Source organism: Ascaphus truei, chromosome 8 (genome assembly GCF_040206685.1).
Source record: "Ascaphus truei isolate aAscTru1 chromosome 8, aAscTru1.hap1, whole genome shotgun sequence".
In the NCBI taxonomy this organism is placed as follows: Eukaryota; Metazoa; Chordata; class Amphibia; order Anura; family Ascaphidae; genus Ascaphus; species Ascaphus truei.
This window is the reverse complement of record NC_134490.1, coordinates 11,864,877-11,880,069: the sequence shown is the minus strand read 5'-3', so window position 1 is coordinate 11,880,069 and position 15,193 is coordinate 11,864,877. Positions and strand designations below refer to the sequence as shown.

The window sequence follows — 15,193 nt, the reverse complement described above, 5'->3', positions numbered from 1 at the left end:
TTGGGTACTCTTCTGCTGCACTGACAGATTTAATGAACTCGAGTCGAATCTTCGCCGATCAAATCAGCAATTTCGCTAATCATTCGTCAGTGTGCAGATTGTTTTAATGCATATATTTAATGGATTTTTTTTTTTTTTTTTTTACGGCAGCTTGAACTGCAGCTTTAACACCACCACATTTTAACAGCAATATTGTTCGCTTTCCAATAGAGCATAAACCAAAGATTTAAAAACTGGAAGTGGCAAAAAAAAAAAAAAAGCTTTCTGTTCTGAAAAGATAGTGCACAAAGCACCTCAATACATCCGTGTGTCCACCTGATACGACCGCGTTATAACCGTGATCGTGAAGAAAAGAAAAAAATGGCCGCCGTGATCAGGGGACCCGGTGGCACCCCCACGCAGGGGGATATATGAAGGGGAGAGAGGGGTGGGTGTGGGTGTGTGCGTGCGATGGAGAGAGTGTGTGTGTGTGTGTGTGTGTGTGTGTGCGTGCGAGAGAGAGTGTGTGTGTGTGTGTGCGTGCGAGAGAGTGTGTGTGTGTGTGTGTGTGTGTGTGTGTGCGTGCGAGAGAGTGTGTGCATGCGAGAGAGAGAGAGAGAGAGTGTGCGCATGCGAGAGAGAGTGTGCGCGTGCGAGAGAGAGAGTGTGCGCGTGCGTGCGAGAGTGTGCGCGTGCGTGCGAGAGTGTGTGCGTGCGTGCGAGAGTGTGTGCGTGCGTGCGAGAGTGTGTGCGTGCGAGAGAGTGTGTGCGTGAGAGAGAGTGTGTGCGTGAGAGAGAGTGTGTGCGTGAGAGAGAGTGTGTGCGTGAGAGAGAGTGTGTGCGTGAGAGAGAGTGTGTGCGTGAGAGAGAGTGTGTGCGTGAGAGAGAGTGTGTGCGTGAGAGAGAGTGTGTGCGTGAGAGAGTGCGTGCGTGAGAGAGTGCGTGCGTGAGAGAGAGAGAGAGTGTGTGTGTGTGTGTGTGTGCGTGAGAGTGTGTGTGTGTGTGTGTGTGTGTGCGTGCGAGAGAGTGTGTGCATGCGAGAGAGAGAGAGTGTGCGCATGCGAGAGAGAGCGTGCGCGTGCGAGAGAGAGAGTGTGCGCGTGCGTGCGAGAGTGTGCGCGTGCGTGCGAGAGTGTGTGCGTGCGTGTGAGAGAGTGTGTGCGTGCGAGAGAGTGTGTGCGTGCGAGAGAGTGTGTGCGTGCGAGAGAGTGTGTGCGTGAGAGAGAGTGCGTGCGTGAGAGTGCGTGCGTGAGAGAGTGCGTGCGTGAGAGAGTGCGTGCGTGAGAGAGTGCGTGCGTGAGAGAGTGCGTGCGTGAGAGAGTGCGTGAGAGAGTGCGTGCGTGCGTGAGAGTGTGTGTGTGAGAGTGTGGGTGTGTGAGAGTGTGAGTGAGTCCTGTCCACATGGCTCATTATAGCGTGCATTGAATCAAAGGTTTCAATTCCTACAACAAAACCCAGTTACTAAGCCAAATTTCATTTCAGAAATTGCTGGGGAGGAACAAATGTGTATAAAGACTTATCAGTTTACTACTTACCCATGTTATTAGCCGAATGCGTGTCCTGCAAGTTCTCACTGATGCCCGAGCTTAGTGGAACAAACACAGATGGCACCACTGCACTTTTTGCCTTTTTTTTAGCTTTTCTTTCCTTTGCTTGCCAGTCATCTTCGTCTTCATCTTCACTTTCACTCAAGTCATCAAACCCAAAATACTTAATTCTATAGTTTGACTGCCCAAAAGATTTAGAGCCTCCTTCCTCACTGCCTCCCTCATCTTGGTCATCAAACCCAAAAAACTCTAATTTTACATCTTTTTTAGATTTTGTGTTGCCGGGGCGAAACCTGGTTGTCGTTTTTGTAATTGCAATGTCTGCTTTCTTTCTGAGGCGTCCTGCTTCCCCTAAATCAGTTGTCGCTGTTGTAGTAAATTCATCAATGGTACGTTCCATGCTATCCTGTATGGTAACATTACAGACAGATAAACAAGATGGATGAAGAACAGTATAGTCTCTAGTCCGTCCAACTCTGGTCCCACTACTCAAACCTTTATTCACAGGTTTCATCTTTTCTTTATCTGATGCATGATTAGATTTGGCTCCCATATGACTTGTGCCATCTAAAAGTTTGTCAAAGCTTGTTGATCCCTGTGATTGCTTGGTTTTGGTAGACCTACAATATGTCCTGCAATTCCCAAGCTTAAGACCGCTCTGGACAACATCTTCACCTATTTGCTCCTCGGGGCTGTCCACGTGTTCCTCATTGATGAGAGCAACTTCTTCATTCTTGGTTTCTGAAAGACTATATTCATCCAAATTAAACTCTGGTTCAGGCATTTCAGAATGTTCCTGATCAAGCTCCTCCCAGTCGTATAGCACCTCGTTTAAGGTGTCTTTAGTCTGCTCCCCTTGTGACAGAGAGTCTGATTTCTTTTCAACTCCCAAATCCCACTCATCACACTCAGTCTCCGTGGTAAAATTAGAAATGAATGTTTCTACAGGATTCTTGTTGCCGTTATCAGCTCTCTCTAGAAAAGTGCAACTGTTTTTTTCTTCAGTAAAAGTCTGCACATTACCTAGTAAAAATAAAAACAAAGAAATTAATTAGTATTTCATAAATTGTCAGTGACATACTTGCATGTAATCTCACTGAAGTTATATTTATCATGAAGCTGTACACTTTTCATTCATTATAAACAGATCCTTTTGTTTTGCAGAGTTATGCTTAAAAGCTAACAATTGTCAGACATTGAGGGTCTGTTACCTTTTTACATTTTAATTAGTGTTGTACCAGGTCCTACATTTTTCTAAAGCCGGGTAACCAGGCAAAATTAATAAATTTTACCGGACGGCACTTACCTGCAGGGTGAGGAAGACCACTGCAGAGGGTGGAGGACCACGGCGACATCTGGAAGCAGCAACAGACATCCTGGTGGCGGTGGCAGGAGCCGAAGTCCTGGTTCAGCCAGCGGGAGCAGCAGGAACAGAGCAAACAGCTGATGCTGTGGGAGCCGGGGAACCATGTGACCGGAGCAGGAGCGTTCCTATTGGACAGCCGGGGAGGAGCTGGCCGTCGAATAGGAACACTTCTGCTCCGGTCACATGGTTCCCCGGCTCCCACCAGCATTAGCTGTTTGCTCTGTTCCTGCTGCTCCTTCCGGCTGAACAAGGACTTTGGCTGCTGCTGCTCCCAGATGTCACTGCAGTTTTCCTCACCTTTAAGTGTTATTTTCAGCTGCCCTGAAATTACCCGGCGCCGGTTCCAACCCCAGCCACCAGCTCTGGGTAATGTCCAGGTAGCTGAAAAAGCACTGGGGGTAAGTTGGGTAATTTCTGGGTACATCACTAGTTTTAACTATTTTAAATCTGTCTGAAGTTGATTTCAGACCAAAAATTATTGTGTGCTCTACAAAGTATGGCAAACAAAGTGAAAATATGTATCATGGTGTCAATGAGAAAACACTCCTCATGCCGGTTCCAATGTTTTCCAAACCCCGATCAGTCAACTTTTACTTTTCTAAGTGTGCGTATAAAAAAGGAAACCAAAATCAAACATTTAAACTTTAAAATATCTGTATCGGATTGTCTGAGCCACTAAAATTCAAACCACAGAACATCAGGCATAGGACCAGTATAATGTATATGGGGACCAGTACAAACCACATGGATAAGGGCTGGCCAACTACAGTCCTCAAGGATCACTAACAGGTCAGGTATTCAGGATATCCCTGCTTCAGCACATCTGGCTCAATCAGTGGCTCAGTCAAAATGACAGCCACCGATTGAGCCACCTGTGCTGAAGTAGGGATATCCTGAAAACCTGACCTGTTAAGTGTTCCTTGAGGACTGGATTTGGCCACCTCTTACCTAGATCATTTACAGACAGAATATGTATATAAGCAGTTGTGTATAACTTTTGTAGTACTTTATGGTCTACTTGTGATGTCAGGAATTTGAAGCATCATATCAGGGACCATAAGTGGTTTAGAGGCTCAACATCATGGCAACTATGTTTGTGGGAGATGGCACTATTTCGTTTATTTAAATGAGTGTTATTCTGTATGAAATTAGTACATTTTCAAGTGGTTTGAGTGATGTCGCAATCTATATTTTAACTGATCTCCTCTGACTTTCAATTGAAAAAAATTGAATCCATGGAGAAAGAAACCCTCAAAAGCCTAGTAAAGTGATTAAAATTACTTTACCATCATTATGCTTCAAAAAGTGACATTCCATGGACCGCTCACGCTTCCCCCTTCCCCCTTCCAGTGGCAATGAGCGCAAAACGGTGGAAACAATTTAAGATAAGATAAAAGTGAATAGTCACTTAAAAAAAAAAAAAAAAAATGTCATGTCTGCTGGAACTGGGGGCCATTTCTCTTTTATTGGGTTGGCATGAAAACAGATATACTATGTTCGTCTAATTTTATTTATGGCATCAACGATGTACTCAGTGCTTTATAAAATTACAATGGAAGGTAAATCAGTTCCGAACAGTAAGTACAACAGGTAAAACAACAACATAATGCAAAGGGACACATTGCCCCAAAGAGATTACAATCTCAGTAGTATATACTATCCTAATCCCAAAATATTTTTTAAACCCCTATTTATATACCGACCACTACAGTTTATAACAACCAGAATTACAAATGTTTTGTAGACTTTGTGTATATTTCTCTGTAGGCTTGGTAAAAGCTGTCAAACTAAACATGTACTTTAATTCCATAGACATACCACACATACAGTACTATAATGCAAGCGTGGACAAAAATTAAAAAAAATTATTATGGAGTTACAATTTTTAAGATCCACAGTTCGAGTAGGAGGGAGGGGCGAGCGGCTATTCCAGTTTTTACTCCAGCTCAACTTTGGCTTCTCACCCGCCAGCGCGCTCTGGATCAGTGTGTCCGTGTGCCTATGACACCCTCCCACGACGCCCAACACTCAGCCTCCCACCAACACACCCAGCAGTCAACTGAAACCACCTCCTGACACCAACTTAATTGAGAGCAGAGTACAGGAGATCGCTTCCTCCCCCAGCATGCCTCTGATCTCCCTTATCTCCCCTCCACACTGAGCGGCCCAGTGCCGACTGACCTGTCACAGCGTGCCCGATCGGGCTTTGAGGAGAACATTTACCATTTTTCTAAAATCGCTGCTTGGTAGCTTTCTGCATCTAAGCTCGTTAGGAACAGATATTAGTATTTTCACTTGCAGTTTCCGGTGTGGCGCTATTTCAAACTCCCAGAAAACTGCTATGTTAGAGGTTAATCTCATGAACCAAGGGACCAGAGGATTGAATCAGAACAGGTCGCGACCCTACATCCAAATAATAGGTTAAAAAATAAAATATATCTAGATGGAGATTATTATATATTATATCTTTTCACGAAAATAACCCTCTGTCAATCTTTTATGGGATTGCGAAAGGACTTGCATTGTTCTGTCAACATTTCTTAATTATCTAGATAATAACAATACCCCAATTTGCCTATATACCCAACAGACTGAACTCGATCTAAAGCTTAGTCCATAGAGACTGAAGCCATGCTGAGGGGAAACATTATCCCTATCAGCGCGGCTTTAGAGGGCGCTTCCGCAGGCGTGCGGAGGCATGTGGAAATGCAGGAGACAGGCAAGTTTACATTTTGCCGCTCATGCAAGCGCAGGGCAGGTCACGTGACTGCCAGAAGCCAATGGCAGTCCGTGTCGTCGGCGCCGTGACGTGGCGCCCTAGCCCCGCCTCCACCCCGGCTCCCAACCTGCACACAAGCGCGCTCGCTGACGCTCATGCAGGGACAAGAAAAATCTCCTGCGTGAGCAGGTGAGCATGAGCGCTGCCCAGCGCTCTTCACTACACTATGTCGCAGGCCTAGGGCCTCGGCCATGTTCCGCTTGCTGGCGGAAGCGCGCTCCCGCTCAGCACTGAGTTCTACAGCCGCGATTAGAGCGGCTTTAGTAGGGGCTCACCTATGCTTCCGCAAGCGCGCGGAAGCGTAGGTCTTAGGGGAATTTAAAATTCCCCCGCTTGCCGGCGCGACAGGCCGGTCACGTGAGCGGTTTGCCGAATGAGGGCGAACCAGCTCAGTGACGTCACTGGCCCGCCCCCCGCCAGTGACGTGCCCGCCCCCTGACACCGCGTGCGGTAAGCAACCGCATGGCCAGGGAAAGCACCCGCTTTCCCTGAGCCTCAGCGCGCCTCAGCGAGCAAGCAGGGAGCCTGGCCGAGGCCTAATGCTGCATCACTAAGCTGGAGATTTGAGATACCCATGTTAATCACTCTAGAAACAAAGTGTGTTTGTCGGCTAAATAAATGTGCATGCATTAATTAAACGCATGGAGCAACTGTTGACTAAAGCTTAAAAAAGGGACAGTGTTCGAATAGATGAATCTGTGTGGTAACTTGTTCTAGCTAAAATCCAAGTGATTAAATGAATGACATGACTCATGATTCCGAAAAGAAGAAAGTTCTTATTACTCGAGAAAATAGCAGTACAATAAACACTACCTAATCTGGAAAATCAACGACTTTATAGGACAGGATTCATGAATATATTAAGCTGCAGACGAAAATTTATTTCCTTGCTTTAAAAAAAAAAATGTGAAGCAAGAAGACATAATGGCAACTGGAGCATTTAAAGAACGATGTTGCAGAAAATGTGTTATGGCCGTCACTGTACTATAACCTCTGAGTGTTTCCTCGTTTACTTCAAACGGGTTAAGATTATTTAGGTTTACAGATATTACGGAGAGAAAAAAAAATGATTCTCTCCCTCTCCCTACGCGCACACAGTACAATAAAACCAATGTGCTTAAAACCATACTGCATGTAGTTAAAAAATAAAAATCTACTATAAAAAAGGTGTACAATTAAAGTACAAAAATGGAGGAAAAGATAGGCAAGTTGTTGCCCTTTTTTTAATCACTCACAATAACAGGGTGGAATGTATTGAAATTTAGTTAATTAGGGGGATTTCATTGTAGCTACTCATATCTGTACAGCAGGGTACTGCTTTACAGCGCTCCGCTCATACAGCGTTTCCCAATGTATACCCATATTCATTAGGTTCGGCGCTTGTTCCGTTTTGCCGGCGATTTTCAGCATGACGCGCTCAGCAGCCGAGTATCCGGCTGTCACTAAGCAACAGTTTTAGCGCGTGAGCAACTCCTTGTCAGATGCCATTTGTCAGTGAAACAGACGGTTTACAGCTCTGCATCTCAGTTTTCAAAGTTACAATACAGTACAGTACAGTAGGGCCCCGCTTTACAGCGGCGGCCTGGAACCGAACCCGCCGTAAGAGCGGGGCTCTTCTGTATAGCGAAAGCACCAATTTCTACCAACCAGCGTGTGAGAGAAAAGAACGGTCTTTTCAATTGGGGGCGGGGGAGGGGGGGGGATGTTATGGCTACCACAATTAAACTATAAAAACATTTGTGTGTGTGTTCAAATGTTTTTCGGCACACGGTGGACCAGGCACGTGGGATTTTTCCATCCCCGATAATAGAATAGATAATACGTTTCTGCTAGACTGCTGTTTATTGTACAGCAGTGTAATTGTACAAAGGTCAATATAAACTTATTTTGGTGTGCTATGCAAGACAGTGCCTACTAACATATAGTATCTAATATCCATCGCTAGCAATATGCCTTAGGCTGCGCTTATAGTGCCCGCGACGGCGCTCCAAAACAAAAACAATTTACTCCGTCGCGAGCACTTATCGTAAGCGGAAGAGCGATGGAGCAACCAAAAATTTGGAAGCCGGATAAATTAGATTTTTCAGAGACGGTCGCCACATGTGACTGTCTCTGAACCAATGACCCGTCGCTAGCGACGTCGCTTAAAGTTAAATTATAACTTCTGCGGGTGGCGACGGAATCGGTCGCGTCGCCAGCACTATAAGCGCAGCCTTAGTTATAGGAAGACATGGACATTCAGATTTCATCTATTGCTTATGCGGGGGTTCTTGTGCAAGAGGATGCTATTTCTGCAAAACATGAACTTCAAATTAACGCTACAAAAGGAAAGTTGTACTACTGTCAAACACATTTTCTCCACATTTTGTGCTATGGTGTTTTCCTTTTTTCTCTCTATCACTTCTGACTATAGGGTGAACCACATGCCTTGACAAAATGATAGGATAACACAATGAATTGGTCAGAGATACAGATGGAAATGCATTCTGGGGAGCGATGCGAGCCAGTTTGGCACACTCTGAACCTCAGTGAATATACTGTATTGTTCTCCGGCCTTTATATTACTGCAACTTAGCCAACTGTTCGATACAATTTAAAAAATAGAAACAATATTGGTTCTATATCAGGATCAGCTAACTCCAGTTCAAGGGCCACCATGTCAGGTTTTCAAGATACACCTGCTTCAGTACAGATGGCTCATTCTGTTGATTTAAATGTAGTTGACCAGTCACATGAGAACTTGTGTCAAAGGCTGCGTCCATACACGAACGTGACGTGAACATAAGGCCGTACCTCTGAGGCAGGCCATAGAGCACGCAACCAATTTTTCGCAAGACAAACAATTGTGTTTGTGGCGCGATGTCTGGGTCACGTGGGCAGATTAGCCAATGAGGGCAAAACGCTCACGTGGCGTAATGGCCACTCCTCACAGGACACAGATCGCTCGGCTGAGAGGCGCACGCAACACCATGCGCTCCGTCATGCACGCCTACTATATCGCGGCCTAACTCTGCTAAAAAACATTATAATAATACTGTCCTATACAGGCAGTCCTCGGTTATCCAACGAAAGGAAAAAAGCTGTGTGGTGCTCTTAAACATAGACCCAACAACTTATCAGATTAATCTTGAATGCCATTAATTGTATCCTCGAAGTATCTCATAATTATAAGGGTGACCACCTATAAGATAACACACCTTATTCCACTAGATATCAATAAACTGGAGGAGTACCACCTCTTGAATAGTGAGTACTCACACTTGCTAGTGTCCAGCCAAATACATTGATTAGGAAAATTGTGGTGCAAGATTGAGTAGTATAACTCACTTGTTTGTAGGTGGTCCTCAAGGGATTGAATCTTCGTAGGTGTGTGCTACCGGTACTCCACAGCAGTAAACAGGTTTCACGAAGGAGAGTTGGAGCACTACTACAGAAAAAATAATTGCTAGAGAGCGTGTCCCAAAAATAAAGGTTTAATAGGTCAGAGCATGGTTACAAAGAAAAAACGAGCCCTCAGGCCCCCACCAACATGTTTCGGTACACCTTGAGGAAGAGCGGAAGCTCGAAACATGTTGGTGGGGGCCTGAGGGCTCGTTTTTTCTTTGTAACCATGCTCTGACCTATTAAACCTTTATTTTTGGGACACGCTCTCTAGCAATTATTTTTTCTGTAGTAGTGCTCCAACTCTCCTTCGTGAAATCGGTTATCCAACGGAATCCGTTCTGGAAGTAGCGTTGGATAGTGAAACCGTTGTAAAGTGAGTCCCATATTAATCAGTGGCGGTAAGCGTTGGATAACGCATTCCGGCGTCGAAAAACGGCCCTTAGGGTTGCATTATAAAGCGTTGGATATGCCATTCGTTATACAGTGAAACGTTGGATAACGAGGACTACCTGTATAGCATGGAGGTTCAGCAGGGAGAGATGGAGCACTACTGGAAAAATTGCTGGAGAGTGTGTTCCCAATAAAAATAAGGTTTATTGGATCAGAGCATGATAACAAGGATGAGCCCAGGGGGCCCCACCAACGCGTTTCGAGCTTCCGCTCTTTCTCAAGGTGATAACACTCTGATCAAATCTATTACCTTATGAAGGTTCATTTTCCCGCCTTTCCTCACCCCTAACCCGTCGCTTGGCTGCGTCACGGGCAGCGCGCCGTGTGTATAGGGCGCGCCACGAGTGGCGCCCGTCGCGCAGGGTAAAGCGGTGACGTCAGCGCGTCTATGAACATCAACAACAACAACTTTATTATTATTTCTAACGAACATTGAAAAAAACTTTAAAATAACTTTATTAACACTAAACAATGAACAGTACATACAAAATTCATTACGAATGAAGTGTACATTTAAATCATGTTAAAAACAAATATAATCAATGTATATAAAAAAGTGTTTAAAAGAAAAGACAGTCATGGATGTTAGAGTTTAGGATACATGTGTATGACTCTGTACACAGACCCAGAGGATATGAATTAGAACATAAAGCCCTTTGTGTATATGGTTGTATAAATATATGGAAGTTCACTAGGTTTGCCTTATTTGTGAACTTATCCATCCCACATTTCACAGTATCCCCATTAAGTCTGGGTATGGGAACAGAGTCATATAATCAGATGTTTATGATCCATATTATTGTAGAATTATTAGATGTGTGGACCGAAAACTTATTTTGGCATATAATAATCCATGTTTTTAGATCAATATTCTTTATTGTTTTACATATAAACTTATTGTAAATGTTATACCCAAGTTAATGACAAAAATTGGTATTATTAATTATACACGTTACCAACTTTAAACCAATTATCAATTGCACAGAATAAAGTTATTGTCATAACAATATTGTATTTGACTTTTTAATTAATTTCATTTTATTTTAGAAATGGATTGAGATCCCATTCTGAATTTAGACCAAAGGGGATTCTTGTATTAAGGGTAAAAATCCAGAATAGTTCCCTTTTATCAAGTATGTCTAATCTGTTCCCCCCTCTGTTCCCTACATTTTACTAACTGTAAACAAGGAGACATTGGAAAATTAAAATATAGAGGAATTGAACACATAAAAAAACCCTACAGAGGGGGGAACAGATTATACATACTTGATGAAAGGGAACTATTCTGGATTTTTACCCTTAATACAAGAATCCCCTTTGGTCTAAATTCAGAATGGGATCTCAATCCATTTCTAAAATAAAATGAAATTAATTAAAAAGTCAAATACAATATTGTTATGACAATAACTTTATTCTGTGCAATTGATAATTGGTTTAAAGTTGGTAACGTGTATAATTAATAATACCAATTTTTGTCATTAACTTGGGTATAACATTTACAATAAGTTTATATGTAAAACAATAAAGAATATTGATCTAAAAACATGGATTATTATATGCCAAAATAAGTTTTCGGTCCACACATCTAATAATTCTACAATAATATGGATCATAAACATCTGATTATATGACTCTGTTCCCATACCCAGACTTAATGGGGATACTGTGAAATGTGGGATGGATAAGTTCACAAATAAGGCAAACCTAGTGAACTTCCATATATTTATACAACCATATACACAAAGGGCTTTATGTTCTAATTCATATCCTCTGGGTCTGTGTACAGAGTCATACACATGTATCCTAAACTCTAACATCCATGACTGTCTTTTCTTTTAAACACTTTTTTATATACATTGATTATATTTGTTTTTAACATGATTTAAATGTACACTTCATTCGTAATGAATTTTGTATGTACTGTTCATTGTTTAGTGTTAATAAAGTTATTTTAAAGTTTTTTTCAATGTTCGTTAGAAATAATAATAAAGTTGTTGTTGATGTTCATAGACGCGCTGACGTCACCGCTTTACCCTGCGCGACGGGCGCCACTCGTGGCGCGCCCTATACACACGGCGCGCTGCCCGTGACGCAGCCAAGCGACGGGTTAGGGGTGAGGAAAGGCGGGAAAATGAACCTTCATACGGTAATAGATTTGATCAGAGTGTTATCACCTTGAGAAAGAGCGGAAGCTCGAAACGCGTTGGTGGGGGCCCCTGGGCTCATCCTTGTTATCATGCTCTGATCCAATAAACCTTATTTTTATTGGGAACACACTCTCCAGCAATTTTTCCAGTAGTGCTCCATCTCTCCCTGCTGAACCTGTCTACTACCCTGGAGAACCGGCAGCACACACCTATGAAGAACCCACTGAAGACCCATCTGCAAAAAGTGAGTGAATTTACTCAAGCTAACACCACAGGAATCCTTTTCAATGTCACAGACCAGACACAAGCAAGTGTGAGTATTCATCATCATTAAGGTGTTACTCTTCTGGTTTATTGAACAAATGGATGTGATGTGTACAGTATAGATGGTCCATTATAGTGTGGGATATCTCTGGGAATGGATTGAATTCTTTATTATACTGCCACAACCAATATTGGTCAGGTCTATGTTAGAGCACCATACAGCTTTGTTTTGCTCCTGTATAGCATGGACACTGTACACAACATTGGCACAATGAATCTCTGTCCTACAGAGCTCACAATCTAGTTTTAGTGTCTGGTGCAGAGAGAAAGCCCAAGGTCACAAGGAATCGCACCAGATTCATCGGCTTCAAAAGAAAATTACATTACCACGGAGCTACTCTTATAATAGGAATTATAATGGTTTAGAATTTAATTTGCATCACATTTCTCAATAAAAATAACAGTGACGTGTAATTAGGACCAAGCACAAACCTACTGTAAAGACAAAGCATTATTTTCTAGTCTCCTCTACCCCATTAGTATATGTTATAACTACTGACCAATATCCGACCAGTCAAATTCCTAATCTGACAAAGCTAGTTGTCATACTGTACTTTAGGTTTACTATGTTTCTCCTAGAACAAAATGTTAAATACCGCCGATTAAAACTTTACTGCAGTATTATAGTGATTTAGAAGAGTTGGTTACAAAATGTTAATGGTGTACGTTTTTACCTCTGCTACAGTCATTTTCGCAGAGGATCAAACATTTAAGCTGGGGAAAAAAAGGCATGAACATCAAAACTTGTATAATTATTGGTGAGTAAATAAACTACATACTCACCTCTCCTTTGACTACATATTCAAGGAGGTGTGGTTCAATCAAGTGCTGACAAACTAGTTGCCCTACTTCACATCAATTTATAATGTGAACAGACAAGCTACTCATTTTCCCTGTTGCAGGTGTGTTCATGCAATACGTGCTCTCAATGAATTTTAATCCCAATTGCTGCAGAACTACTGACTAAGACGGTTGTGTAACATTAACTACATTGTAGTCTAATTTATGACTACTGTTTATACCAGCACTGTGGTCCAAATAAAGTAAATTAGAAACTTAAATATTCCTTCAAACTATACTCTGTTTGAAAAGTCTAAAAAGGGGAGATTTACTAAGGTCCGATCAGGAGTATCTCACCCGATTAAACGTTCACTGTCAGCCTATTTTAAAATCATCCTGCAATGTCCCTTTGTAAATATGGGAAACTGAAATTCCTGAGGATTTCATTTACATTATCGACTAGTTCAGGGGTGGGCAACCTATTTTTCAATGTAGCCACAGGTGTGGCGAATTAGAAGTGAAAACAGCCACACCATGTAAAAATTGAGGTATTATGTTGCACATGCGAAAATTTTAGAACCACACACTCTTTGAACAAGTTTATAAATTCTCCGACCGCAACCCCGCTCATCCTCTCACCCCCCTTGTCCCCCTCCTCCACTCACCCCCCTCATGCCACCACCACTACCCTCATCATCACCTCATCACCATCTCATTTAACCCCCCCATCATCATCATCTCCCCCCCAGCACCCTTGATCTCCCTCAGTCCCTTTCAGCAGTCCCCCTCATCATCAAGCACCCCACCCCTATGCGCACCCCTGTCTTAGGGTGTAAATTCCCTCACAGTATAATGACTGTTCCTGGGAAGGGGGGCTGCACATTAAAGGGGTTGCTGTTTAGTTTCTCTGGAAATTAAAGCACAAATTTGACTAAGCATGATTCGATAAGACAAACAATTGTGTCTTTGCAGAGTGAAAGCCGGGTCACATGCGGTCAGCCAATGAAGAAAAAAACGCTCACGTGACGCCACGGCCACGCCTCCCCTTGAACCTCAGTGCAGGTTTCGCGCGTCGGCCACTATAATCGCGGCCTTAGGGAACTCGACGTTAAGGTCTTGTCAAATTAAGCTTTTTTGTTTCTTTTTTTTTTGTAAAAAATGCATCACCCTTGATATAACCGCTTACATGCAACAATCAATTGGTACACTTTGTATATGTATGTGTGGGTGTGCGCGTGTATAGGTGGGTGTGCACGTGTGTGTAGGTGGGGGTGTGGGTAACATTTCTACAACTACAATACATTTTGGAAATACTGTATAATTAAAAACACCAAGAACCTGCTGAATAGATGCCTAGCAGAATCTGCCTCAAGAGACTACTGCTGACTCCATTTGAAATCCCTTCTTGCTAATCTCCCTTACAGGCTGCTTCGTTTCACTCGCTACTCATTATGCCCGTTTCACTGCCACCCACATGCTGTAAGACACTACCTACTCTCACAGAGCCATGTGTGGGAGGAAGGGGTGTGGTTGCCAAAGCTCTGCACTGATTGGCTGATCCCTGGGTGATGTCTTGGCATTTTACAGAAGAGTTTCTGGGACTTTTAGTTCATCTCTCTAAATAATATACAACTGACAAGCAGCAGCCTGGAACAGGCTGCCAGGAGTCAATTTTTAGGCGCCTGGTCCGGGATTTTTCCACCCTTGCTAGCAGCAAGGTTGCTTCCTTTGGTGAAGGAGGAGCTAGGGAAAAATGGGAAGCAAAGGAGGCAGAAGAGTAAATCGGACAATTCAAGCCAAGGAGGAGGGTTGTTAAGGCAGGATATTAAGAACACCCGGAATTTTAAGTCAGAGAGAAAAGTGGAGGTCGCAGAAGGACAATAGATAACAGCAAATGTAGAGTAGGTGGCGGGAAAAAGACAGCCGTTTGTGTGAATCTCAAAAGGATGGGAAGGACAGGAACAGATAATGTCTGGAAATGGCAGTGGGGAGAGAGAAATATTCCCACCACTACAATCTGGGAAAGGAGTGTGAGAAAGCCACGCCCCATTAGGATAATTCAGCCTCTGTAACTATCAGAATTCAAAAGCTGTGTATCAGAGCGAGGCGATTTAGTGAGCGAGAGAGCAAAAGAGCATGCCAGTTAGGACTATGTTACAGAGGAACTGAGTATTCCAAAGGGCACATGAAACAAATATGAAGAAATTATAAAGACACAAGGATGGCAAGAGGAAATACAAGGTTAAGATTGTTAGCAGAGATAGGAGGCGAGGACGATACAAGTAGTTATATGAAGAGGCCAGAGTTAGCCCGTGCCCATGGTTAGCGGTTGCTCGAGCGGCGTGTTCAAAATGCATTGCCTCTATGAGGCTGTCCTTAGAGTGTGCGAGGAGAAGCGCCGGCACTCGCGATGCGCGAGGAAACACATTTGTTTAGA

The 15,193-nt window shown here is 43.2% G+C and overlaps 1 protein-coding gene across 2 annotated transcripts in view; it reads right to left on the bottom strand.

Moving 5' to 3' along the window:
* Positions 1-15,193, bottom strand: part of WAPL (WAPL cohesin release factor) — a 64,391-nt gene that overhangs the window by 35,719 nt on the left and 13,479 nt on the right. For both annotated transcript variants that reach the window (XM_075610564.1, XM_075610563.1), the window contains one exon: positions 1,515-2,549. In XM_075610564.1, coding sequence (XP_075466679.1) covers positions 1,515-2,549 — 1,035 coding nt within the window. The remainder of the gene's footprint in view (positions 1-1,514; positions 2,550-15,193) is intronic.